Raw genomic sequence first — 27,266 nt, 5'->3', positions numbered from 1 at the left:
GCTGTATGACTTTGGGAAAACTCTAGTTTCTTGATCTGTTAAATGCAAAGAATAATGTTTACCTCTTGGGACAAGTGAGGATTAAGTGAGATGGCGCTTATGGAGAACCAGAAGGGACTTAACTAACTGAAGCTTTTACTAGAATTATCTACCCCTATCAGACTTTGATCCCAGCTTTCCACCCCCAGCACAGTGTCCAGCATGTCATAGGTAAGGAGGGATGGATGGATGGATGGATGGATGGATGGATGGATGGATGATGAAGCATTAACTTGGAGTGAAAAAATTATGTTCTGAAATATCACATCAAAGCAATGTTATATCTCAGTAATTTTAACACAACATTATTTTAACGCAAATATATTCCTTACTGGACATTTTGTGCAGAAAGTAATGAAGGTAGGAGAAATCCTGCAAATATAAAAGTTAGACAGGTAATAATCTTTATAAATGGCTATATCGATTAATATTTCTAGATCCTTAAACAATGTACAAATGCGTGAATTTTTTAATCATAATACCCCATTTGCACCCATATTATGTTGCCTAGAAATCTATTCATTATGTTACCGGAAAACCTCACCATCCACCATTCCTACTCCATTACATTTTTATTATGACTATTGTTCCTCAGATAAGTACCTTGTCACTTGGTATACGCTGATCATTCATATAAATGTAAAGTGGCAAGAAATTTTTTTCTGGCCTCACTGATCTCACAGGAGAACAAGAACATCTGAAATCACCTGCTGTGACAAAAGGGGCACTTTATGGTCTGGCTTCTGTCCAGAAGTTTCCCTCATTGTTGGTGATTTCAACCAATATTCCATTGCTATCACCCAAACAGAAATATGGGGATTTTCCGTTCCCTAAAGTTAATGGCCTTGGGTAATAGATTTCTCTCCTTTCTATCTCTGTGTCTCCGGAGAGACATGTTTTTTGTCCCCCCGCCCCCACCCTGGAGTCTTTAGGCTCCTTGAAGAGCTTACAGCCAAAGACACATGCCCTCCAGTCCATCATTCTGTTGTATATGTTCATTAAAAAATAAATATTGACTCTGAGACATTTGCATTGGCCCCAAAATGATCATTACCATTATGAGGTCAATAAGGAGAGACAGGAAAAAAAAAGGTTTTTTTTAAATTCCATGAAGCCAGAACTGTGATTTTCCCCCATTTCTCTTCTCCAGGATGTGCTCCGTCTGACATCTTTCTGCCCTCTTTTGAGCCTTTTGATTCTGTCTCAAAGCTTGCTCATCTAAATGGCATTTTAATTTACTTTTTAAAAATTTTTTTAAATGATTTTATTTTTGAGAGAGAGAGAGAGCATGAACAGGGGAGGGTCAGAGAGAGAGGGAGACACAGAATCTGAAACAGGCTCCAGGCTCTGAGCTAGCTGTCAGCACAGAGCCCGATGCAGGGCTTGAACCCATGAACCATGAGATCATGACCTGAGCCAAAGTCGGACACGTAACTGACTGAGCCACCCAGGTGCCCCTAAATGGCATTTTTTAGAGATTATCTGCCTTCTAATCTAGACATCTACATTAGATCTAGATAGATTATAAACAAACACATGTATACTGTTTTAGTCAAGACTATTATACATTTAATTAAGAAAGAAAATGCCACAGTGGTTATATACAGAACTTTCATTTCTAGGGAAAAGTTTACTGCTTTCAGGTTGTTTGGTAACAGTTGAACGCACTTGCGGATATTAGCACTACGTTGATACTTTTTAGAACCAGAAAGAGAATAACAAGTGTAATGAATGAAGAGGCTGACAAGAGGATTTAGTGGATCAAAGACCTCAAAGCAGTAGAAATGAGGGATGGGGAGCGAAGGGATGAATGTCATTCTGGGTAAGACCTTTGGAGAACTAGAAAAAGCAGACTGCCAGGAAGGAGAGTCAGTTTGAGATCCCTCATCTCAAGCTGGTTCCAGTGGACTACAGTTTATCCTCAGTTAATATCTAACTATGTCTCTTTTCTCCTAGCCTCGCATCACCCATGAATTTCTTGCTTTAACAGTAAAACAAAAACAAAAACAACTTCTCTCACTGTGAACATATTAATTTAATCTTTTTATAAGAAGTAAAATTACAGCTAAATCAATCAACCCAAAATGGACTGAAGACTTAAATATAAAACTTAAAACTGATTTAAAAAATAAAAATTTCAGGATCTAGGTCTAGGTTCTTAAACTTGACACCAAAAACATTATGCATAAAAAGAAAAGTTGATAAATTGGCTTTCATCAAAATTATGAATGTTTGCTCTGCTACAGAGTCTGCTAAGGGGAAGGAAAGACAAGCTATGGAGGGGGAGGAAATACCTGAAAACCACACATTGACAAAGGACTCATATCTAGAATATAAAAAGAGATATCAAACAGTAAAAAACAACATCCAATTAGAAAATGGGCAAAAAACACAAAGAGATATCTCAGCAATGGCAAATAATCATATGGAAAGATATTCAATGTCATCAACCTTAAAACCATAATGAGATATCACTGTTCATTTATCAGAATGGCTAAAATAAGTAACAGTGACACCAAATGCTGGAGAGGATGCAGAGAAAGTAGAGCATTCATACATTGTACGGTATAGTCTCTTCTAGGTTAGGCAGTTTTCCATGAAACTGAGCCTGCAAATACCAAATGATCCAGCAATTACATACTTGGGCATTTATCTCAGAGAAATGAAAACTTATATCCGCACACAATCTGTGTACAAATGTTCATTCATAATAGCCTAGAGTTGGATGAAGCCCAGATATTCTTCAGTGGGTGGCTGGTTAAACAAACACGGTTATATCCATATCATGGAATAAATACTCAGGAACGAACTATTGATAACGTGCAATAACTGATGAATATCGAGACAATTAGGGATTCCTAAAGGCTACACACTGTATGATTCCATTTATATAACATTCTTGAAATGACAAAATTAGAGAAATATGGAACAGATTAGTAGTGTCCAGAGGTTAAGGACTGAGGCAGGTATGTATCTATAGAAAGGTAACACAAGGGATCCTGTTGCGATGGAAATAATTTATACCTTGAGCATATCAATGTGAACATTCTGGTTGCGACATTCCACTACACAGTTTTGCGTGAGGCTACCACTGTGACACCTGGGCAAAGGGTATATGGATTCTCTTGGCATTATTTCTTACAACCACGTGTGAATCTACAATCATCTCAAAATAAAAAGGTTTTCAAAGAATATTACATAGGGAAATGCTCTTATTATAGCAAGTAGAAAAGCAAAATATGAAGCTATATTTTAAATATTGACAAATTTAGGGAGTGTGTGTATCTGTCTACATGCTGAGCCACATATATACTATATAGATGCATGCACATACATGCACACAATCTATGTATATATATGCTGAGCTCAACAAATGGGAACACAAAATACTATGAGTTATGGGAGAAGAACAGAAGATAGGTTTTCTTCTTCAACATATTTTTCAGTTTCTTAAAAACATTTATATATTATGTTTATAATCAGCAACAACAAAACCAAACAACTTAGACCGTGACCACCCATCCAACTCCTGTTTCAAAACTTCAGACCTTTTCTAGTAGGGCATCAGAAGAAATGGTAAGTTATTGAAAACCTGGATCTGATATTAAATAAATTATCCTTCCCTACCCTCCAAACGGATGACTTTTATAATTAATGGGCTAATTTAACTGCAAATCTTCAAGTCAGTAATATTAATTAAAAAGAAGACATGTAAATGACCTTCCGTAAAGGACTTATCTCTTAATTTGCCCACAAATGAGCACTTGCCATTACTTCTTAATCAATACCAGGAAGCTGGCTGGAATTAATGCGTGGCTTCTTGGTTTCAGCCACTTTTAAGAGCACTCAGGATCACCACATGCAGGCTGTTCAAGGCCACCCCTACATTTCCCTTTAATTTACCTGACCTTTCAGGCAGTGAGAGAATTTAAGGCCTTTATAGGCTTGACCTGAATAACTGGCAACTTTCATTACTTTAATCATTGACCAAAAGCTTTGGGAAATGTCAGCCTTTCCTATGCCATTGTTTAATATGTTAATAAGATCATTAACATCTTCTTTTGCCAAGAAAAGGATCTGATCCTAAAGAAAATGGTAGGAGTTTGGAGGTAGAGGGAAATGAATAAAACTTTATTTTTACTGCTAGGAGAAAATTGGTGTTCTCTCTTCACTATTTTTTTTTCTCACATTAGATGTAGCATAAATGGTGGCTATCAGGTTCTAAAATTGATACTTACAACCAAATGCTGTTGCCTGTTTTGAGGAGATCTGGGTCTGTAGTCAGCAAATAAGGTGAAAATCAAGTATAATGTATTGCATACCATTTCTGGCATCCCTTAACTGTCTAGAAAGGACCTTGCTAATACACATTTGTGTATAACACATCCCTGGAACTCTTCTTTTTAGAGCTAGCCTTCAATTAATTCACTTTTTTTTTGTCCTCATGAACGTTGTTGATTGTATTCTTTTGCACATCTTAACAAGCATTTTACTAGCTTGCCAATAGTAAGGAAGACCCTTAAAACCACTGCCATGTTCCTTCCTTCCGTAGGTCTTTCTGACAGTCATTGGCTGTTTCAGGCTTGAATGCTTCCATTCCCTTGATAATGTAAGTGACCCAGAATAGGAATGGGCAAGTTGAATTCAGCCAAGGTAGGTAAACACTTGCATCATAGGACTGCACTGTAACGAAGAGGTAAGAGTGAGTCTGAAACATCTGTCCACCACAGCATCATCTTCACATGACATCACTGGTTACATTTTAAGTGTTTATTTATTTTTGAGAGAGAGTGCAAGTGAAGGAGGGGCAGAGAGAGAGAGAGGGATAGGGAATCCAAAACAGACTCTGCACTAACAGCAGTGAGCCCAATGCACCCCATCTGGGGCTTGAACTCTGGAACCATGAGATCATGACCTGAGCCAAAATCAAGGATGGGATACTTAACCAACTGAGCCACCCAGATGCACCCATATCAGAATGCTTATTAACTCAAAAGCAACACTGTAGAAAAAGGTGTAAGGATATCTGTTTTATTTCTTAGCCATTTTTTAATGAAGGGAAAAACTGATAATTAAGTAAATAAATGGGAAAAAGAAAGAAAAGCTACCACAGTTAATTGTCCACAGCAAGGGAGGTAATCAGAAGATCACACCTGCTTTTAGACACAGCTACATGGATGGATGGGACAGTCGCTTTGAACTGAGTCAGCATTAAATACCCCTCCTCTCCTGGCTTATGGCTGGGTTGATTGCCAAAGCAGCTCCCAGATCCTGGTAAGTCAATCAGATGGCTCAACCCCAAACCTGAATCATATCCCTGAAAACATCCATGAAGTGGTGTCCGATATTCTAAGTTGGACACTCCCTCTAGCCCTCATTTTGTGTGTGTTCACTAGAGGTTTTAACTTCTCAGAGGTAGGATTTCCTCATCTGCCCAGTGGGATAGGGGTCACGGGGCAGGACTAATGGTGCCACATGGGTTGAGCTGCTGTGTGAATTGCAAAGTTCTATGTAGATGTTATATGGAGGATAACCAAGGAAGACAGCAAAGTGGGGCAGCTAATGTTTCAGATCCTAGTTGCAGGGCTCTGAAAATATAGTCTCAGAAACATAGAGTCAAAGCCTTTCTGAAATCTGAAAACACAAATGTTGATTTACAGTCTTTGATGACTGAATTTACAAGATTACTATGTTAAGTCTTCTTATCATTTTATGTTAGGTGGCCCTGGTGTCAACTGTTGGAATGGCATTTTGTTGAGTCATAAATCTCCCTGGTCTCTGGCTTTCAGGCTGCTTAGAGAAGACAAAACACTCCTTAGTGGTGGAGAGGAAAGGAAAGTATGAGTTGAGTAGGATCTTTGCTCTATTTTTTCCCTTCCATGTTGTGTTTCTCTTACATAATGAAGGCAATTGTCAATAATGGATATGATCTTAGTCTCAGAGACAGCAGCCCAGGATTAAAAGGTACATTTTCCAGATACCAGTTGTCTGACCAGGGGTAAATTATTTACTGCCTACAATCCTTCCATTTTCTTATCTATGTCAGGGAAAAGGCCACTTTCTTTGAGAGATGGATGTCAGGGCATAAAGTGCCATCTCTATGAACCTGCTCGGTATGCAGCAGACCATCTGGCTCCTCACCACTCTGTGCTTACTTGGTTCAAACCCTTTGCACTCAGAGACTGTGTCTTTCTCACTCTATTTGAACCCAGCACCTAAACTCAGTGTCCTTCCAAAAATTCTTTTTTTTATTTTTAAATTTTTCATTTTATTTTTTTCAAAAATTCTTTTCTCAGTGGGATAGTAATTAAAGACACCATGATTAATGTGGTATTTAAAAAGTATATATTTGATGTTGGTCCTTTCCTAGCACAGAGCTTCTAGAACCCCTGGGATTTTCTGAATGATAGCGGCATCTTTTTTAGGATCCTTTTTTAATCCTATATGACGTTATGTTACTGAGGTGCCTCTTAGGGGGTGGAGGCTGTAGGTGGCTTTAGGATGGGAGCTGACTGTCAGAGGAACCAACCATACGGTTAGGGGTTTGGAACTCTCAGCCCCGCTCCCTCTGAAAATTGAGTTCAATTACCAATGGGCAATGATTGAATTGATGACAGCTACCTCATGAAGTTTTCTTAAGAACTCTTGAACAATTGGCTCAGGGAGCTTCTGGGTTAGTGAGCACCTCAACACATGTAGGTGAGAAGTGTGGCACACCTGGAGAGGGCATGGCAGCCCCCACAGCCCAATCCTCACCCCCATACCTTACCCTATTCCTCTCTCCCATCTGGCTGTTTCTGAGCGGTATCCTTTACAATGAACCAAAAATTATAAGTAAAGTGCTTTCCTGAATTCTAGGAGGGACTGTGGGAACTTCTAAGTTTGTTGCTGTGTGTGGGGAAGTGTGAATAGCCTGGGGATCCCATTTGCAGCCAGCCTGTGAAGTGAGGCAAACTTGTGGGACTGAGCCCTTAACCTGTGGAGTCTGTGCTGAATGTGGGTAGTGCTACAACGGAACTGAATGGTTGGACATACAGTTGGTGTGAGGAACTAGAGAACTGATTGGTGTCAGGAAAAAAAAAAATCACACAATTAGAATTTCCTGAAGGACCAGAAAATAAATATGGATTTAAATATAACTGATTCTCATTGAAATTAGAACTTCATGGGAAACATGCATAACTTGGTAGAAAGAAATTTTCTAATTGACTCTCAGTTTCAAGTGGTTTTTTTTTTTTGTTGTTGTTCTTAATATTAAAGGTTGTCTTTGATGACAGAGAAAGCAAATACTGAAATACTGACGCTTCAGATGTATGCATGAGGAGTATATTAACTGTTAAGTCAAAGCTTTTGATTAGAGTCTAAAAACAGAGTTAGGTTGAAGGCTTCTCATTTGAATAGAACCCTTAACATGTTCAAAGATAGACCAACTGGCAAAATATTAGCATCATTAAATGAGACATTTGGAGGGCAAGGGCAACGAAACAAAGAAGGAGCAAGAAACAAAAGGGGAACAAAAAGAAGGAGTGTGAAGTTGGAGAGATTGGAAAGAAAGAAAGAAAAGGGCCTACTGAGGCGGGGGAGGGGGCAGAGAGTGGTAAGGCTTGGAAAGTGAGCTCTGTATTCTAGGAGTCCTCAGCGCCACTCTGACGGCACTGTTGCTATCTTACAGGGAGAAAACTACGTCTCCCAGACATCACATGTAGTGGAGATAGAATTTACAGGCCTCTCACACTCCACCTCTGACCCCTTAGCAAATTCTGTGCGTTGTGCTTTACAGATGCATTTCAAATCTGATTACTCTCCCCTTGCCACTGTTGTCACCCTAGCCCAACCCACCTTTATTTCTGACAATAATCATCTCTCTCTTGGTCTTGCTTCCACTCTTGTGCTCTGCACAGCAGTTGCACCAATTTTTCTCTGTGATAGTACTATGCTCAACCTCCCATCGGGTTCCCATTACGTTTAGACCAAATCCAAATCGTTGTCATGGCGGACAGGATTCCCACAGGATCTTGCCACTGCCTAGCTCTCTAGACACATGGCTTGACCTCCTCACCTTGCTCATGGCATGCCGGTGGCACGCAGCGTCCTGCTATTTCTTGTGCATGCTGAGCGTACTTCCGTCTTAGGGACCTGGCACTCCCTGATGTGTTTATATGGCTTCTCCCATCACTTGGATCTTTTAACACCATCCATTCCCATCAATTTACTCTCTATCTTCTTATTCTACCCCCCACCCACCCTTTTTTCCTTTGATAGCACTTAGCACAACATGATATTATATCATGTATTTGTTTACTGATATATTACATATAAACTATATAAGAGCAAGTTCCTTTCATCTTCCAGATACACTCTCAACAACTACAATAATATCTGGTACAAAACAGATGTTCAATAAATTTGTTGAACAAAAGTGTTAGATTCTAAAGCTGAGAAAAGAAAGTGTTAAAGAAAGTTGGACCTTATTTTAAAGAGAATCTCTGAGAGATTATCTCTAAAAAATATGTAGAAAATGAAAAGTTTCCAGTGAGCACTATGCCTTTGGCACATTTATACCAGCATTATTTCTTGCCTTACATACCTGACAAAGTGTTTTGATGCCTGTTGTCATGTTTTGTAAAGCCCCTAGAGCTACTTGAAGGAAAATACAATATAAATGTAAACAAATAATAAACCACCTCTCTGGTACTCATAATAAAGTACATGAGGCTTTCACTGATTTAGTGAAAAGTAAAGTGAAGAGTTTCTAAAGGTAAAGAAAGAGGGCAAGCCAAGGTCCTATAGCCTGATCCAATTAGCAAGGGGCCTTGGCAAGTAAGCTTATCACAATTCAGAGCTCAGAAATTCACTTCTTGATGGTTTGAGCAAAGGCGAAAGCCTTCTGCCTTCAAGGTAATCTGTTAGGCTCCCACCATTAGTAGACTCTACCCTAACTTTTAGTCAAACAGATAAAATTCTGATTTTGTTGTCTACAATACACCTAACTCTATATAAGCCAATATTTCCCCTTCTGCAGCATATTCTTTTTACTCCATTAAAAATACTACAGCCAAAGAACGAACAATAAAACTATATGATTTAATTGGTTGGACCAACTCAAAGCTAAGATTATAAGTCATTGAAAACTTTCTGTAATATTTATGAACACATTCTTTTACTTTTATAGTAAGTTTAAGGAAATCAGATTCCAAGTTTACATGACTTAATTCTAGATGCTTGCCTTACATAAAAGAGATTATTTTGGAAAATTTGAATCTGATTGTTGATGACTGTTCTAAATCTATGCTTCTAAAGCGATCAGGAAAAGGAACACTCGCTTGCCTAAAGTGCTTTTCTACTGCCTTAGATAGCAAAACAATAAATTTGCTGAGCCACTTTAGAGCTTTCAGTCTTCCACGTAATGTTCTAAAAGTAATCCATTCATGTGGACTTTCATTTTATTGATTTTTTAAATATTAAAAACAAAACCTCTGGGTAAAGCCAGAGTTGTAGTCTAATATGAATCTCTGTCTACTAAACAGTTCAATTTTCTGGCTTTTATGGTAACTTTCTAGCATTTTGTATTTTGCCTTTGCTATGTGACATGGAAAAGAAAAAAATAGCTTATCACATGGTCATCTCTTTTACTCCTTTTGGGAAAAATTTTTTAAGGCAAAACATAAGAGCTACCATCAGTTTGTAAAGGAGTCAGATGGACAGACAGACAAAGTAGAAAGAAAAAAAAAGGTGTTTGTCTTAGTTTTCAGATTGACTTTACTAGCTACAAAGGATACACATACTAAGTCTTGACTTGTCTCTTATATGGAAAGCTAAACTCTTAAAAATAAAAGTTACTATTAACATATGTGATTCCAGAATAGGAATTCCAATTACAACTCTGATTTGCAAGGCTTGAGCTTGCTAGGAATCCTGGTAGAATTTGATAAGTTAATATAAACACTGAGAATAAATTTCCAAATATATCACAAGTCCATTTTTTGGTTTAGCTCCAAAAATGACCAACCATAGGTTGTACTTTCTCATGTTTAAACTATGAGACACTATTTCATGAATATTCTTCCTACAGAAGTCATCCTTCTGAATACTTTAGAGTTTCAGATTCCTCTAGAAGCTAAGACTACCTTCATTCCACTTTTTTATAAATTCAAATATGAAGAAATTATTGTTACTGACATAATCCCCAAAAGGAAAAGAGGGGGAAAGAAATTACACTAATAAAAAAGAGATTTTCTTTTAATCAGTTTCTTATGAAGAACTGTAAGGCAGACTCTTGGTACAGTATGAAAGTGATTATACCTCCCAGATGGTATAGAACTAAGGAAATATGGACAATGATTTCTTCTCCAAGAAATAAAAGCCCATCACCATGCTTTCTCCTGGACTAGTTAGAGCACTGAGCCATGCAAAGGTGCTTAATGGTTTCCAGAGAAGGTGCATCATCCTCTCTGACAGCGCTCATTTGCATACACCTGGTTAATCCCCACAGGAGGTGTGTGTTCAGGGGTCTCCCTGAGCAGAAATGTACAGATTCTTAGATACAGGCAGTTCTTTACTAAACTTTATAACCTCATTCCAAACTCTAGTTGTCAGTTTACAGCTTTCAGGATGACATCTTAAATCAGGAAAATGTCACACGTGTACAGTAACTGGCCTAATCTTTTCTGTAAATTGCTGCCTGTGGTTTTCAAAAACATAGTAAATTGCTGGCAATTGACAATGTGTCTCCCTGCACGGCTAACTTCACTTCTGCACGGTTAACAAATCAGTCTTAAATTATTCATCAGATCACCCAATGTCTAGGCTCTTCTGTCATTGATTAGGGACCAGTAGCCTGCCTGCCCTTCATACAGAAGAGAAATTCACACTCCCAGCACATAAAATTAATTGCAAAGAGGAAATAATACCACTGTGTCTCAGTATCTCAGTTAATGGTGAGCACAACTCACTAGACACATTCACCGTTTCTGCTTCCTATGCTGTCCTGAAGCAGAACAGAGTATTTTCTCAAACTAACATTTAAAATAGCCTCAATGCCCTTTATACTTCCAATATACCAAGGAAGTGTTTTCTCTATTAATTCTATCATTACAATGCAGAAATAAAATGATGAGTTATATGTATAGCCTAAAACATCAGATGGATCATTTAGAAATGATGCCATCAAACCATTGTTTATTATTCTGGAAACAGGGTCAAATCAACTCCCCAGACAGCTCAACCGAACTGAATTTTTGTTGCTAAACTAAGAGTAGGGATAGAATGCCTGCTTGGAAAGGACAACTTAACTCAACGCCATTTTTTTTCTTTCCGCAATATACATGGGATTTTTCAGGAGGCATATTTATCCTTCCTTGAAATACTTTTTGAATCAGTACTGGCTCTAAGCTAAACAGCACAGTTGTACAGTACAGCAGTCTTATATTAGAGGACCACGTTTGTCTGTTTATGTTCAGGGAAATTAACCCCAGATCATCTCAAAAGGACCCCCTTGTGTCTGCCTGGACGTTTCCAGGACACTGGTAGTCATGGTCTGTAACTCGATAGCTCACTTGTTTAGAGCATGTCCCTGTAAGACCACTTCCCAAAGGTAGTGACCGTGGCTCTAATACATGCAATTCCATGGAGTTCTCTCGCCAAGGTCTGCTGGCCAGAAGAGAGTCTGGGAAAAGTGTGTGGGATGGAGGTGGGTGGGTCGATGCAAATTAATTTTAGGAGCCCTTTTTTTTTAAAAGGAGGACCTCTAAGCATGTTTCTCACTTACAGTAGGTCAATAGCAGCATCTGTGTTTCTGAAGGTCAGCTTAGTACGTGTAATGCTGCTCTTTACGGTCTACAATCTCTATCTCACCTTCCTTAGGAAACCTCCCCGATCCTGGTGAAGGCTAAGTTTCCTGCTCTATGTTTCCCCGTTCTTTTTCCTTCATTAACATCACACTGATTACATTTTCTTGTTATTACTCATTTAATATCTGTTGCTCCTCTGATACAGAACACTTTCTGAGGGCAAGAACTGAATATAGCTCTAGTGCCTCCCACAGTATTTTGACCTAAGTGAATCCTAAGTAAAATTGGTTATAGAATTATATGTGACTAGTTAGACTTTATTTTCAGCTGTATATATCAAGCCCTAAAACACATTTTCTAATATCAAAGAATTCCAGTCACAAGCATCTCAGGGCTCGTATGAAAACTCCACAGTTATTAGGTTTCCAAGGCTCCTTTTTTAAATTCTATTTTTCTCCTTCATGGTTAACATCCTCAGGGTCACCTCATGGTCCAAGATGGCTACCATCATTGTGGTAGCAGAACAGTGGCCCTCAAAGATGGCCATGGCCTTATCCTCAGAACCTATGAATATGGTACTTTTCCATGGCAAAAAGGCTTTGCAGATGTGACTGATGTGAAGAACCTTGATATGTGAGATTAGCCTGTATTATTCAGGTGGGTTCCATCTAATCAATCACATGAGTCCTTGAAAGAGGGGGATTGTTCCTGGAAGCTGAAAATCAGTGAGGGGCCAGAATAAGGATTTGGGCTGCCATTGCTGGCTTTGAAGATGGAGAATGGGATGTGACCAGCCTCTAGATGCTGGAAAAGTGATGGAAAAGATTCTAGAAGGAACACAGCCCTGCTGATGTATTGATTTTATTTTTTTCTAATTTTAGTGAGATATGATTGACACATAGCACTATATATACATTTAAAGGGTATAACATGATGCTTTGATAGGTGTGTATATTGCAAAATGATTGCAATGATAAATTTAGTTGGCATCCATCACCTCACATAGCTATAATTTTTTTTTTTGAGGTGAGAATGTTTAAGATCTTTTCTCTTAGCAACTTCAACTGTGAGAAACCCTACTGTCCACCATATTGTACATAACATACCCAGAACTTATTTATTTTATAACTGGAAGTTTGTAATTATTGGCCGTCTTCACACATTTATCCAATCCCCCTCCCCACACACACCCCGGACCTCTGGCAACCACCAATCTGATCTCTGTATCTATGAGTTTGGTTTTCTGAGATCCCACATATAAGAGAGATCATATAATATTTGTCTTTCTTTGTCCGACTTATTTCACTTCGCATCATGCCCTCAAGGGCCATCCATCTTGTCACAAATGGCAAGACTTCCTTCTTTTTTTGTGGCTGAACAATATTCCAGTGTGTGTATATGTGTCTTTGTACACATATCAAATATATACATACATATATCATATTCTCTTTATCCATTCATCTGTTAATGGACGCATAGGTTGTTTTCATGTCTTGACATGAAATATAATACTTATATTACTTTTATTACTTATATACTGCAATCCACATGGGGATGCAGATATGTCTGTGAGACAGTGATTTCATTTCACTCAGATAGATTCCTAAATGTGGAATTGCTGGATCATACAGTTCTATTTTTAGTCTTTTGCGGAGCCTCATGCTGTTTCACACAGTGGCCATCTGCCATCTTGGTTTTAGCCCATCGGGACTCATGTAGGATTTCTGACCTACAGAAAAAGTGTAAGATTTGTATTAAGTATTAGATTTGCCTTTTTAAAACCACTAAGTCTGGGTCTGTTTCTAAACTCTATTAGATTCTCAGCAGCCTTTCCAGAAGTCCTTCATAATTCTTCTTATATCTCAGTGGCCAGAACTTATATGACCACACCTTCTCTTACTGAGGCAAAGAAATGCGCATTTGTTAGCACTTCTGTCTCAAATGAAGGCAAGGTTTTCTCTGGCTGTTCAACAGAAGAGGGAAGAATAAATAATGGAAGGAGGCCAGAAATTTTAGCCACCATTTGTTTAATAAGAGTATAATTAGATGAATATAGCTGAACAACTAGAAAGTTAGGAAAATGATACGATTTTCATAGAAGTTGATTTCCCATTTGTAAATTAATGTGGCTCATGAATATCATTCCTTTATCTTTTCAGTTATCTAAATTTCATTCAATTTTTGTCCATCTAATTTTCATCTTAGAAATGTATGTTTTTAAAGTTTCTACACTTAGAGGAAAATAAGAGCTACTGATATTCAGATACCATAAATAAGAAACCTTGAGTCAAATCAGTTTCTATGAGAATAAAGTAGAATTACTTGTTTAATGTCTTTGTTGTTATTGTTGTTTTAGCTTCATTTTTTATTTGAATGCAAAACTGTGAAATATTCTGTCTGGTTCTTGTAGTGAATTGAAAGTTCCCCCCAAAAGCCAAACTTTTCAGTTTGTCCAGAGTGCTAGAGGCTTCAGTGTGCCTAATTCAGCACACAGGCGCACTGACGATTCCTGTTACACAGCTGAACCTTGCATTGCTGCTGTACTTCTGTTATTCTTTCCATTTTTTTTTAATTTTTAAAGTTTTTATTTGTTTACTTTGACAGAGAGAAAGAGCAAGGTGGGGATAGGTAGAAAGAGAGGGAGAGAGAGAGAATTTCAAGTAGGCTCTGCACTATCAGCATGGAGCCTGATGCGGGTCTCGAATTCACAAGCCATGAGATCATGACCTGAGCCAAAATCCAGAGCCAGACACTTAACTGACTGAGCCACACAAGTGAGCTCCACTTCTGTTGTTCTTGAGTCAGGAAACAGGCAAGGGGTGACTAACGCTGAGAACTTCCAAAGGGTGTAAACAACACAGCCTCCTCCCTGTCACCAGACACTCGGAGGCTTGTTTCTCGTTCCCTTGTCCTGACTTCCCAAGCCTCTGGTCTGTGATCTGTGCCCAAAGTCAGTTCTGCCTCATCGTCTGGACAGTCTTTGCTCTGGCTATGTTTTCTGTTTTCCTCTCGTCAGTCTCCAGATAGGACGCGGAGGGCTGAACTTACCCGTGCCTCTTGACTCTTTCCTGAGCAGGTGCATGCTGCAGACAACGTCCCAGTGAGCGCCCTTCGTGGGCAGACATGACTTGTAAGGACCTTCACACCAAAGAGTATAGTATTAAGCAGAATATGCCTCCCTTCCTACTTCTCATCTTTGACACGAATCTCTTGGCCAATCATTTTTTCACATCTTCTGTATATCTGGCTTCCTTTTCTTATCATTCTGTGCATCCTGCATTCTCAAGCATACCCCAAGCTACATAGGAAAGCTAGACACAAAGCATGTAAATGACTTGTGATTGCCTTCATCTGAAAGTAGTGTTGAGTGACTGTTCTCGAAGTCTCCTCTGTTTGTACGGGGCCCTTCAGCCTCATGTCCACTGGTTCTAATTTGGCTGTGTGGTGTTATTATTTTATAAAACTACACTATGGTATATGCTGCTATTCTGGTTTTAAATAGAAAATAAATGCAACTAATCAGGCTCTCTTTTTAATCTTGTGAACACTGCAAATGTCACCTGAAATTCTTCATCACCGAGATTGTATTCTTAATTGACATTTCATAACAAAATGATCGTGTCTTCAAAACAAACTAATTAACATCACAGCAAGAAAATCCAAAATCTTAATAGCATTTACTCATGTTCTATTCATTCTACACATTGTTCTAAAACGACCTTATGTTCAACTGACTGCATCAAAAATTCTGCAGTAGCTACTTTAAACAGTCATTGAAAACATAGCAAAGCATTTGAATATAAACTATAAAAGTGTGGTTTCGCTGTAGCACCAAAATTTTCTTGAAAATAATGGTTGCATGGAAATTCAGCAGGCATGGTTAACTCCGAATAGCTTAACTTATGTAAGCAATTGCTTAACAAATTACATCAGTAGGAATAATTATATATTTATTAAAAATAAATATCATTTAATCAAATTTAAAAAGAATAGTCATATTTAAAGATTGTTGCATCAGCAAAGGCCACTAGCAAACTCTGGAAAGAGGAAGGTCAGCATGAGGGCCACAATCTCGGCAGCCTCCAGCATCAGCTAGAGGCTGACTATGTAAGAAGTTGACTACTTCCTGTCCCCTCTCCCAGAGGGGCAGAGTCACAGAGTTGGGGTGAGGGTATGTGCAGGCGTTAAGTATGGTAAGCTCAGGTGAGGGGCACACAGAGCTGAATCAGACTGAGACTAATTTTTAATGACCAAATCTGTTATAGAAGCTGTACAGAATATAATAAGGAATGGAAATAGGGTTTGAGACAAAATAGTTGAGAGAGCATTTATTCTAAAGAAATACAACTACTTTGTAATTAAACTCCAATGAGTTGAGACAATAAACTAGATCTACAGGTACCAGGTTTACCCTTCTTCAAAAATTGATCTCAGGCTTATTTTCATTATAAGAAGAAAAAATTATATAATATAATGATGACAAATTTTGTGTAGTTTTTCAATTATATTTGCATGGGCCTTGTTCAATATAGTTACTCTAATCATACAGCAATAGAGTTGCTGTTGATAGAATAATATATCCATCTCATTTTTTCGGGGGAAAAAAACCCTAGTTGAGCCCCAACAGTAGGGCATAGGATTATCTCACAAATTTTTGATTAAAAACTTTTTGTACCACCCCATCCTGCAACATATATTTAGTAGTTTGTTATAGTTTGTATATGTCATTGGACTATAACATAGTGGCAAATTATGTTTTCAGAGCAACTGTTTTCAAAATACTTGCATTTGATAAAATTTGTGGAAAATGTAATTCTAAGTTTAAACTTGGTTATCATTTTTCTCATGTGGAAAAGGAGGCAGTGGGGAAAACAATGATCCTCCCATACAAAGAAGGACATTGAAGATGTTATTTTAAGAAGTTGTGTTCACTTAGATCAATGTCAAAGGAAAAAGTGTAGTTTAAGTCTTTTGGAATAAGAAATGCATAACTATATGCTGCTTTGTTATTTTTTTAAAAGAACATAATTATATTATTTTGGGAAAAAAAAGAGTTTAGACATAAGCGATGAACCGCACATAAAAACAAACATCTGCAAGTCTTTGAGTCTTTTATCAATTTAATGCCTGGAAGTAGATTGTAATGATTCTTCCTTTATTAATCCTTAATACTTGGATGGATATCTACCACCACTTCCATCTTCCCCTAGTCAATATTACAGACAGAAACATTCTTTCTGGGTAGCAGGATACATATATAACAACGTATTAATTCAGATCCCGAAATATTTTGTTATTCTAGTGAGCTGAGAGAGTTTATGCATTTTCCCAAAGTGTTTCATTGTTATAGATGAAATTTACTTCACAATATACTAAGCAGGCTACCATTCTTGTAGTTCCAAAGGTAGGCATAATTTTGCTGGGTTTCTAGGATGCTATTGTATCATTTGCTGCTACATTATTCTCAAATAAAGATATTTGTGCCCTAGCTTCACCCTTCTGTAAACATTGCATTTCAAGATTCCCTTTGAAAATGTCCAGATAGGAAGAGATCATGAAGAGAAAAAGATAAATGTAAGTTTAATATTCATTGCTAGATTCAGTAAGTTGTATTTGCTTAAATAAAAAAGAAATATACTATACATCATTGATTTAGTTTGAAACTGCCATCATATAGTTCGAAACGGTCATCAAAAAAAGAATTCTTTGAGATAAAAATATCTGGGCTGTTTATAAAAAATAATGGCTAGATTGTAAGCAGGCACAGGAACTGAAGTTCCGTTTCTTAAGCAATTGCTCCTGTACAGAACTCTGAATTGACTCTAAAGTTTTCTACTTGAAAGTGCCTGTCCAAAGGCAAAGTTAGTGGAAGAATTCAACCTTGAAGGAAAATGAATCTTGGGCAAGAAAGAGAATTTTTCCAGTAAGTACAGAAGAACAATTCAGTCTAGGTGATAAGAATGAGCCTTGAAAAGAAGAATTGTCTCATTGATCTTGCCTGGCTGCTCAGGTGAAATATTCAGTGGAAGAATCTCACAAGAGAAGACGACCCTTATGAGCCAATGGTGACAATTTAAGTAAAAAAAAAAAAAAAAAAGAATAAAAAGAGTGTTATTATTGCCACTTGGGGAAATGGTTTAAATTTCCTTAAGAATCAAAATACCCATAAATCAGGTCACAATGGAAAAAGTGCAGTCGTTAAAACACAATATAGAGAAACAAATGAAGGTAGGTTTTCCTTCTATGTGAAGGCCATATAAAGCGTCTATACAGGGTAAAACTCAGTAAAGGTTAGTCTCTCTCTCTTTCCTCCATGCCCTGTTCATAAGTTTTTGAAAGGCCCTTGATCAAAGCACGTGATTAATAAGATAAATCTTCATACAATTTGTTTTTATTCATTTTTATGTCTAAATTATGCTGACAAACAGTCATACACATTCTGAGTTCTATGAAAAATGGATACACTCAAAATTCGCTAGGATCGCTATGTGTAAGTTCCACACATCTTTTGAGAAAAGTCGATTAGAAGAAATGTTAGCTGAAAGTCTGTACAATTTAGAGCAATCCGAAATCTGGCATAAGGCATTAGTGTAACTTCCTTTGGAATTAAAAAGAAAGTACAGCCTGAGTTCTCAACATAACTTATTTTTTAGTCTCTTTAAATGTAGCAAATGAGTTGAGTTTTCATATTTATATTCTGAGTGTACTCCTAGGTAGGAAAAAATGATTTCAAATCTTGCAACCTCCAAAGAAGCAGCAATGACTTATTAATTGTGCCCTGGGTGATCTTAAAGTGTGGCAGAAAAACAGCTTTAGAGACTTCCGAAGATGCAGATGCATAAAGTTCTCCTGGGGGGAACAGTAGGGACACCGGGAGAATCTAGCCGCAGAAGTATTTCAAAAGAGTCATTTACATGTTGAAGGAAAGGATTTAATTAATAGTGTTACAGCTGTGAAGTTAATATGCAGATCGGAGGTCCCATCACAAGGGACTGGTACACATTTTTTAAACAAGTCACTAAGTCCTATGTTTTTCCCCCTTCACAGCTCTTGCATAATAATAAATATGTCCCAAAGGTTTTGGAATGAGAATCCTGATGTCTGTTAATTTCTTCAATAACAATAAAGATGATGATGTTGATGGCAATTATGAGAACCACTATGTACCGAAACCTCATTCTATAACCAGATCCCGAGTCCTTTATATGTATTATCTTATTTAATTCTTACAATAATCCAGTACCATTAGTGCTTTGGTTTTCCTCAAAAGGAAACCAAAAATCCAGGAGATTATGTAAATGCAGACCCACAATCAGCCCTGACCTCACCAGATATGTATGCATTCCTTCTAAACAACACATCCAGTTCCTTCAAGTTCTGGAAGACCTGAGGAGAATCAGGACCCTCAAGGTCAGTGACAAACTTATGATGCAGAGCTGACTGGCAGATGAAGTAAAAAGGAAAGGCATGTCTGGATGCTGGAATCAAGAACCGTAACGGGCCAGGGTAGGACTGTTGACGCCCATAATGATGTGTGCACTAATAGTTAACAAGAATGGCTAAGTGGTTCCCGTCATTCAAATAACATCGAATAGAGATATTGTGGAAATTAACCTGAATCCAGTTTTGTGAAAAGACTCCTTATTTTAAAGTGGATACTTTGGGGGAGAAATCAAGGTGAAAAAAGACTCCCATTCAACCTATCCAAGTGGGTAATGCCAAGAAACGCCCCCATGAACTAGCAAGAAATAGAGAGCTCTAGAAAGGATATACCAACACATTAGGGACATGGAATTTCTTATAAAAACTGGAGTCCAGTCTGGAAGGATAGCAGAGGTGCTTGCGTTTGTCAAGGGTCCTTACTCAGCTCTATTTTTCAGGATAGATGTCCTATAGATTGAAACTGAGGTTGAACTGTGGCTAACTAGGGAAATGTTACCAGGTTTTGTGGCCGTTTATAGAAGGAGAACAACAGAAAATCTTTAGGATGCTCATTTTGGAGTCATCTATCCTTCTAACGACCTAGGATACTTGATTGACCGCCTAATGGCATTTGAATGGGTAATAAAATAAGTGACTGGGACTAGAACATGCATCGTTTTTAACCCTGCACCCGAAGAAATGAGAAAGAAAAAGTCCTGACAGGCATACCGATATTAGAAATGAAGTCACAAAAAGCAGCTCACAAAAGTAACCTTGGGCAGAGGAGAGAAAACACACTTGTATGGAATCAACAGCTGCTAATATTATTATCTTTTCATCAATTCAGAGCGTCGTTTTGAAGCTTACCTGAGTTACCATAAAAATGAGCTTAAAACAATGCTCAGTACTGAGCAAGTGCTGATTACTACCATTTATTGGCAAAGCTGGTCCAGTTTTCATGTGTGACAGAGACTTAGTGCGGTTGAACGATTTCCCTAAGGGCCCACTGTTAATAAGTGTTAAAGACAAGATTTGAATGAAAGACTTGGGATTTGAAGTTCAGTTTTCTTTCAGCACATCATGATGCCAATTCCATAAGACACATTTCTTCTGGTCTATTTTCCTCCCAAATCAGTTTATATGGAAGAAAACAGAAGAGAATCACTGCCCACTATGATTTAAACAGACCATTCAAATTACACGATACAAAATGCCATGGTTGGAAAATGCTATGCTTAATTTATTATTCACAATTATTATATTCATAAAATTTGCATTTTAAAATTACTTTATTATTATCTGCAAGCTACAGAAGATAACTGGGCACTGACTTAAATACATTTTTCTTTCTTAAAAATTAGAGGTAAAATATGACAAATGGCACAAATATTAAAGGTAGATGCTTGTGCATTTGTATAAAAGTCAGTATTAGAAATGTCATTTCTGGCTCCCAAATACATTTGTCAATGTGAGAAAATGATGACAAGTTCTAATTATACAGTTATTATAGTGTAAAATAAAGAGTAATCAGCCCTGGAGTTTCCGGAGAAAATCGTTCTGGGATTTTTGCTACCGAGCTAAATCCAAAAATCTTTGTTACCATATGGATCTTCAGTGGAGCCTAACAACTGTAAGGGTCTGTGCTGGTCGGAGCAAATTTTCTAAGATCTAAAACCACAAATGATAGTAGAAGACCGTTACGTTACTCAGAAGAGTTCCAACTATCATATAATAGAACACGTTAATAGAGTTGATAATGAGAAATCTAAAAAAAAAATACAGCTTTCTCATTTTTTTGGTAATTATCCTGTTACATTTCTTCACTATGATTTCTACAAGTAAAAACTGTGCTGGTTTATGAGAAATATGTTTGAGAAACAGCTAGAAACTTCAGCCAAGATGCTGTTGCATTTGGATGGCAATCAAACGATGGTTCTGTATGAGTCCCAGTGAACGTTGTGTGCTCCACCGACACTGGTTGTCGACAGAAATAACACTGGTATCATTTTGCATCAAAACGGCTCTCTTCTACTTAATCAGAATCTCAAGATGTACTTAGTTGTTAGTAGATGTATCCTCCATTTGACATAAAAGGATTTTATCCTTTGTCAAATTTTTTTTTTTTCAGAATCAATATTCAAGCAAAGATAGCAGCTGGCTATTCATATTTGTTACATCAACATTTTCATCAATCCCCTTTTCCACTTTAAATACAAGAATGTTCAAAAACATTGTGCAATTAACATTTGGGGCTGTTGTCACTGTGACATTAGGGCTTTTTAAACCGGACGTGATGGTACAGTAGAAGCTGAGTTCCACCACAGCTTCACAAACTAACCCAGGAAGCCACGGTTGTGGAGTTTCGTTAAAATAATACGCTTCTAAGATCACTCTTGCCTGAGCAGTATCCAAACTGGTTTTTTATTAGTACTCCACTTGTAATGTTACTTAGACTTTTCTCTCTCTCTCTTGATATATATATGTTTGATATACACACACACATATATAGTCATAATTATTTATTAGTCTACTCTTTATAAAGTGTATTTTAAAAGCATGATAAACTTACCTTAGAGAGCCCACCTACTTCCAAATAAAAGCAGATAATGAACACATTCCAGGTGACCCAGAGGGCACTCCATACTGTGTACTAGAGAGAAGGGGGCAGGGGGAGAAAGAGAAGAAAAAATGTAGATGAAAGGCACTTATACTAAACAAATCAATAATAAAAATGTCAATAAGTCTAAGTCTTCTGGGAAGAAGCAGGCCGTGCTCAGAAAAGAGTGCTCCTTATGAGGTCCCATAAGATCTAGAAATTAAAAATCCAATAGTTTCTACAGCTTTCAGCAGATGCCAATAAAGCTAGCTTTATTTATAAAGTGCTTTGCTGGCTTGCAGATCAAGTTAAACCCAAGAGCGGACTTGATTTCTGTTTTCTGAGTATTATCTTTTCCAGGGAATAAAATTATGCAAATTTTCTGTGGGTTATCTATCTATCTTTTAGTTATAATATTAACCTGTCAAATTTTTAGGAATGTTAGGCAAAACTCAGCACTTCCATATCCCTGAACCGAGATCAGGTTTGAAAATGGATGTAGGGAGTAAAATTAACAAACTTTGCTGTTGAACTATTTTAATAAAGGTAGAATGTGTATGCCTCTAACACAAATATATTAAATATGATCATATAAAATATTTTTAAAAACACAAAAATTAATAAATAGGATTAAGAATGAGCAAATAAGCAACAGATTTTCATAATAGGAAAATACATTCTAATCACATCCAACAAACTCTAAACATGCTTGCCTGATTAATTGGTTTTATGAGTGTATTATGTATTAAGAAATGCCTTCCTTGAGAGTGTTGGTCAGTCTGAATTAAGGTAGCCTTAGACCAAGGCTCATCGGTGCAGAGGGCCTTGGGGGAGAAGTCACCCAGTTACTGATGACGAACTGGGATGCAGTGGGTGTAGAGTGACACAGAAGAGCTTGGATGACTGAGGACGGAATTCACTGCGGGGACACAATACAAGGGTTTGCTCATTCATTTTACTTTACCACAGAAGTCTATAAATTGTTAGTTTCTTAAATCAACATACTAATGAAATGATTGCTTTCTATCAGGGATTTTAAGCATCCCATGCTGTTGTCAAATTAAAATAAATACTGAAATCACTTCAGTAGCTTCATCTATGTTGTGTCAAATAACAAAATTCTGAAGTTTAGACACTGTAGAAAATATATATACGTTCCTATCAGAAATCTTATCAGAAGCTAGTAATAATTTGCAAATTTTAATTTATATTTTATGTGTCATTTATGATTTTTAAAAGGCTTTCAAAATAACCTCATGTAGTTGTGTAGTTTTATCACTCATTATATTTGATGTCCTACTGCATACATATTTTTTTCTTTCTGGAGAGGAGTTTTTGCCTTTTAAAAAAAAAGAATAATATAATTATAATTATGAGTTAAGGGGGTCCAAAATCACTGAAAATTTAGAGAAGGTGGCAACTACGTTCAAATATTAACACAATTTAAAATATATACGTGAGGCTTTTGGTATTTGTAGATATTGTTGATGCTGCCAATATCTTCTGTTAGTAAAGTCTCCCGGTATGAATGAATTTTGACAGTTTTAAAAATGTACCAAGCACACTGAAATACACTTTTATAAACCACAGAATAGGCCCATGAATACTGAAAATAGCTAAACTTCATTCTCAATGTGTATCTTTTTTGCAAACTGTTCAAGTCACAATATCTATAACAAAATTTAAAGCTGCTGCTAATTTAAGATGGCCACTGGTATCTGACATTTTTCATTCTAAGTTAATCTAATTATGAGTCAGCTAGCACGAGAGAGCAGTGCAAACCACTAAGTCATAAGAAAAAAGGCAATGATACAAGGGTAAGGAAAGGACATAAAAGAAAGTAAGGCTAACATAAGGAAATAAACAAAATTAATTGCAAAACCATGTGATTCTTAATTATTAGAATGGCAAACTTAAACCCATATGTATTCTTTTAGAAAGGGGGGGATAGCTAGGGAGAGGGAGGGACGCAAATCATGAGAGACTCCTGAATACTGAGAGCAAACTGAGGGCTGAAGATGGAGGGGGGAAGTGAATGGGGGGTGATGGTCATGGAGGGGGGCACTTGTGGGGAAGAGCACTGGGTGTTATATGGAAATTAATTTGGCAATAAACTATCTAATAAAAAAAAGACAATCAATCCACCAATAGTTATAACAAATGCATGATAAAACCGATCTACTTAAAATCACAGCGCAAACTCAGCGTGTGAAGTGTATGCGGGATCTCTCAGAAGTTGTACCACTGATGCCATTTGTGAACTTTCAAAGATAAAATTACCAGGCTGAGTAGGTCCAAGTGTTGGCTGTTGAATTCCTAACAATAGTATGAGTTATATTCTGCTGCTTTCTATGTTCCTGGTACTGTGTGGAGCATTTTATATAGATCAAGTTATTCAGTCATCACACTAGACCGAAGAAGAGAGTAATCTTTTGATCACCTACTTAGTGTCATAATTGGGAGAGGAACTCTAATAACGGTCTGACTCCCAAGCTGGGATGCTTAGGTATTACATGATAGGTTTCGTTTCAAATGGTTTTTAGGAAAAGGACTATAGAATACTTTGCGAGTTAACACTTCATCAAATTTTCCACCTTATCAAATGACCAGTTCACCAAATTATCAGTTTTCTAAAATTTCTTTGATTTATATAATTCAGCAACTGGCAATGTTTCTGAATAACAATTTCTTCTGTAGTTTGCAACTCGTGTGCTATGTGTGATATGAAGGTCATGGCTTTTAAATGCAATATTATAAGCTTTCTTCTTCTAATGTATTGGCTTGTTGAGAACAAAGATTATTTGTATGACTGAACCTTGGATTGTTGTGCGATGAAAACTACAGACCTCAAGTGCACTGGAGACACAAGTCCATACGCAGAGACAAAGAGAAAGACACTTCTAGCAAAACAAACACATCCATAGGCATTTACCTAGGCAGGAAGTATTAGGACAACATATGTATTCTTTTTGACATGGGTTATTTTCTTTACAATTTAATGGAAATAGGAATAAAAAAAGAGATGACTCTATTTTTAAGAAATACCTTTTGGTTATCATGGATCATGCCCATAAGCTCATATACCCAGACATATGTATTTGCAGTATAGACAACCACTTCTCAATATATAGAAAATTACTCTGTATAATTATCTACCTACCTATTTATTTGTTGTACTTTGCTTATGTTCAGTACATACATAAAATTTTTTTAATGTTTTGTTTGTTTTTGAGTGAAAGAGAGGGGGAGAGAGGGAGGGAGAAAGAGAGAGAGAACAAGTAGGGGAGCAGGGGAAGGGCAGAGAGAGAGAGGGAGACACAGAATCTGAAGCAGGCTCCAGGCTTCGAGCTGTCAGCACGGAGCACGATGCGAGGGTCAAACTCGTGAACCTTGAGATCATGACCTGAGTCAAAGTCAGATGCTTAACGACTGAGCCACCCAGGTGCCCCTCAGTACATATATTTTAAATCTTAATTTACATATACGAAGACTATAAGATGAGAAAATATCCATCTGTCCTAAGTAGTGTCCTTTATATTTCATGGTTTCACAAAGAGATTTCAGTGTTCTTTTAATTGAAATGAATTTTGGAAGTCTAGGAGTCTATTTCTTCCTTATTGAGCAATTAGTCTATAACATGAATTATTTTTACTTCCTGAGCTTGTTTTCCAATTAACAGAAAGGCCATTTATTCACTCATTCACATGGGTATCAATCAGATACAGTATTATGCACAGTATGTTAGACTTATAATTTTTTTAAAAGTAGGTTTCTTGCCCACTCATTGTTCTAACACTTTCTGGAGTCTAGTATTCATTTTCAGGAGAACTTTAAGACAGTAATGTGCTATCCCTTCATTTTAATGGCTGAAACCAAAAAAAAAAAAAAAGATACATTTAACAGCTCAATCATTTACTAAGCACTTACTCTGTGTTAGGTTATGTTAAGCAAGTCACATACATTCCATAATATAATTCTTAAACTGAGTCAGGCTTTTATATATGAAGTTAACTATGGTACAAATAAAGCAAATAAATGTCCCAAGCCTTCACAGCCAATAATTGGTGGAGGGGATTTAATAAAAGAACAACTAAATGGAAAACTGACACACTTTAAAAAAAAATGTTTAATTAATTATTTATCTATTTTGAGAGACAGAGAGAGAGAGAGAACTCACAAGGGAGGGGCAGAGAGAGGAAAGAGAGAGAACTCCTCCACACTAGGAGCACAGAGCTAGATGAAGGGCTTGAACTCAAGAACCTTGAGGTCATGACCTGAATTGAAATCAAGAGTCAGATACTTAAGTGACTGAGCCACCGAGGAGCCCAGAAAATTGACACTCTTTTTGTTTTAATTAATGGTTTATTACCAAGTTGGTTTCCATATAACATCCAGTGCTCTTCTCCACAAGTGCCCTCCTCCATGACCATCACCCCCCTTCCCCTTCCTCCCTCCCTCTTCAGCTCTCAGTTTGTTCTCAGCATTCAAAGGTCTATCATGATTTGCCTCACTCCCTCTCCCCAACTCTTCCCCCCCCCCCTTTCCCATTCCCCTGGTCTCCTGTTAGGTTTCTCCTGTTAGACTTATGAATGGCAACATATGGTATCTGTCCTTCTCTGCCTGACTTATTTCACTTAGCATGACTCCCTCTAGGTCCATCTACTTTGCTACAAATGGCCAGATTTCATTCTTTCTCATTACCATGTAGTACTCCATTGTATGTATATATATACCACATCTTCTTGATCCATTCATCAGTTGATGGATATTTAGGCTCTTTCCATGATTTGGCTATTGTTGAAAGTGCCTCTCTTGGGGTACATGGGCTCCTATGGATCAGCACTTGTGTATCCCTTGGACAGTCCTATTGCTGGGTCATAAGGGAGTTCTATGGATAGTTTTTTGAGGAACCTCCACACTGTTTTCCAGAGCGGCTGCACCAGTTTACATTGCCACCAACAGTGTAAATTGACACTGTTAACTGTCAGGCTGCATAGTAGCTCAAGGAGGAGGTTTACCATGACATAGCAGGGAAACTTTCCTCTAACAAATCAAATTACGCAAGTTTCTATTCTTTGCACATGAGCATTTGCATAAAAGTCCCATAACAAAATTGTGGATTTAGCAAATTAACTTGGCCTTATTTCTAATTTTAAAAGCCATTTTAATTTCCAAAGTTAGTATTTATTCAAAAAATTTAAATTAACTAATGCTTTTGCAATTTAATTAATTGAGAACTGCTTGATTAAATGACTGCCCATGAAATAATAAAGGCTTAAACAATTCTAGGGCAGACTCTCATTTTGGAATTTCTATGTAAGATTTTGAAATAGTTTGTATCGGAGTAAGCAGACAAGGGTAACAGCTGATTCTAGAACAATACTTTCTGCTTTCTGTTTCATTTTGTCTATCGTGAAAGA

General features: G+C 37.3%; 1 protein-coding gene and 1 long non-coding RNA gene across 2 annotated transcripts in view; both read right to left on the bottom strand.

The window, feature by feature from the left end:
• The window catches only part of NKAIN3 (sodium/potassium transporting ATPase interacting 3), a 283,429-nt gene that overhangs the window by 250,216 nt on the left and 5,947 nt on the right, over positions 1-27,266 (bottom strand). The window contains exon 3 of the mRNA XM_029923289.1: positions 21,820-21,900. Within this exon, the coding sequence (XP_029779149.1) occupies positions 21,820-21,900 (81 nt within the window). The remainder of the gene's footprint in view (positions 1-21,819; positions 21,901-27,266) is intronic.
• LOC115279144 lies at positions 21-14,909 on the bottom strand. Its single transcript, XR_003903237.1, has 4 exons — positions 14,877-14,909; positions 2,334-2,365; positions 372-411; positions 21-35 (listed from the first exon to the last, which is right to left on the bottom strand). It is a non-coding gene; the product is annotated as an uncharacterized LOC115279144 (long non-coding RNA).

Source organism: Suricata suricatta, chromosome 15 (genome assembly GCF_006229205.1).
Source record: "Suricata suricatta isolate VVHF042 chromosome 15, meerkat_22Aug2017_6uvM2_HiC, whole genome shotgun sequence".
NCBI classification, from domain to species: domain Eukaryota; kingdom Metazoa; phylum Chordata; class Mammalia; order Carnivora; family Herpestidae; genus Suricata; species Suricata suricatta.
This window is presented reverse-complemented; position numbering and strand designations above follow the sequence as displayed.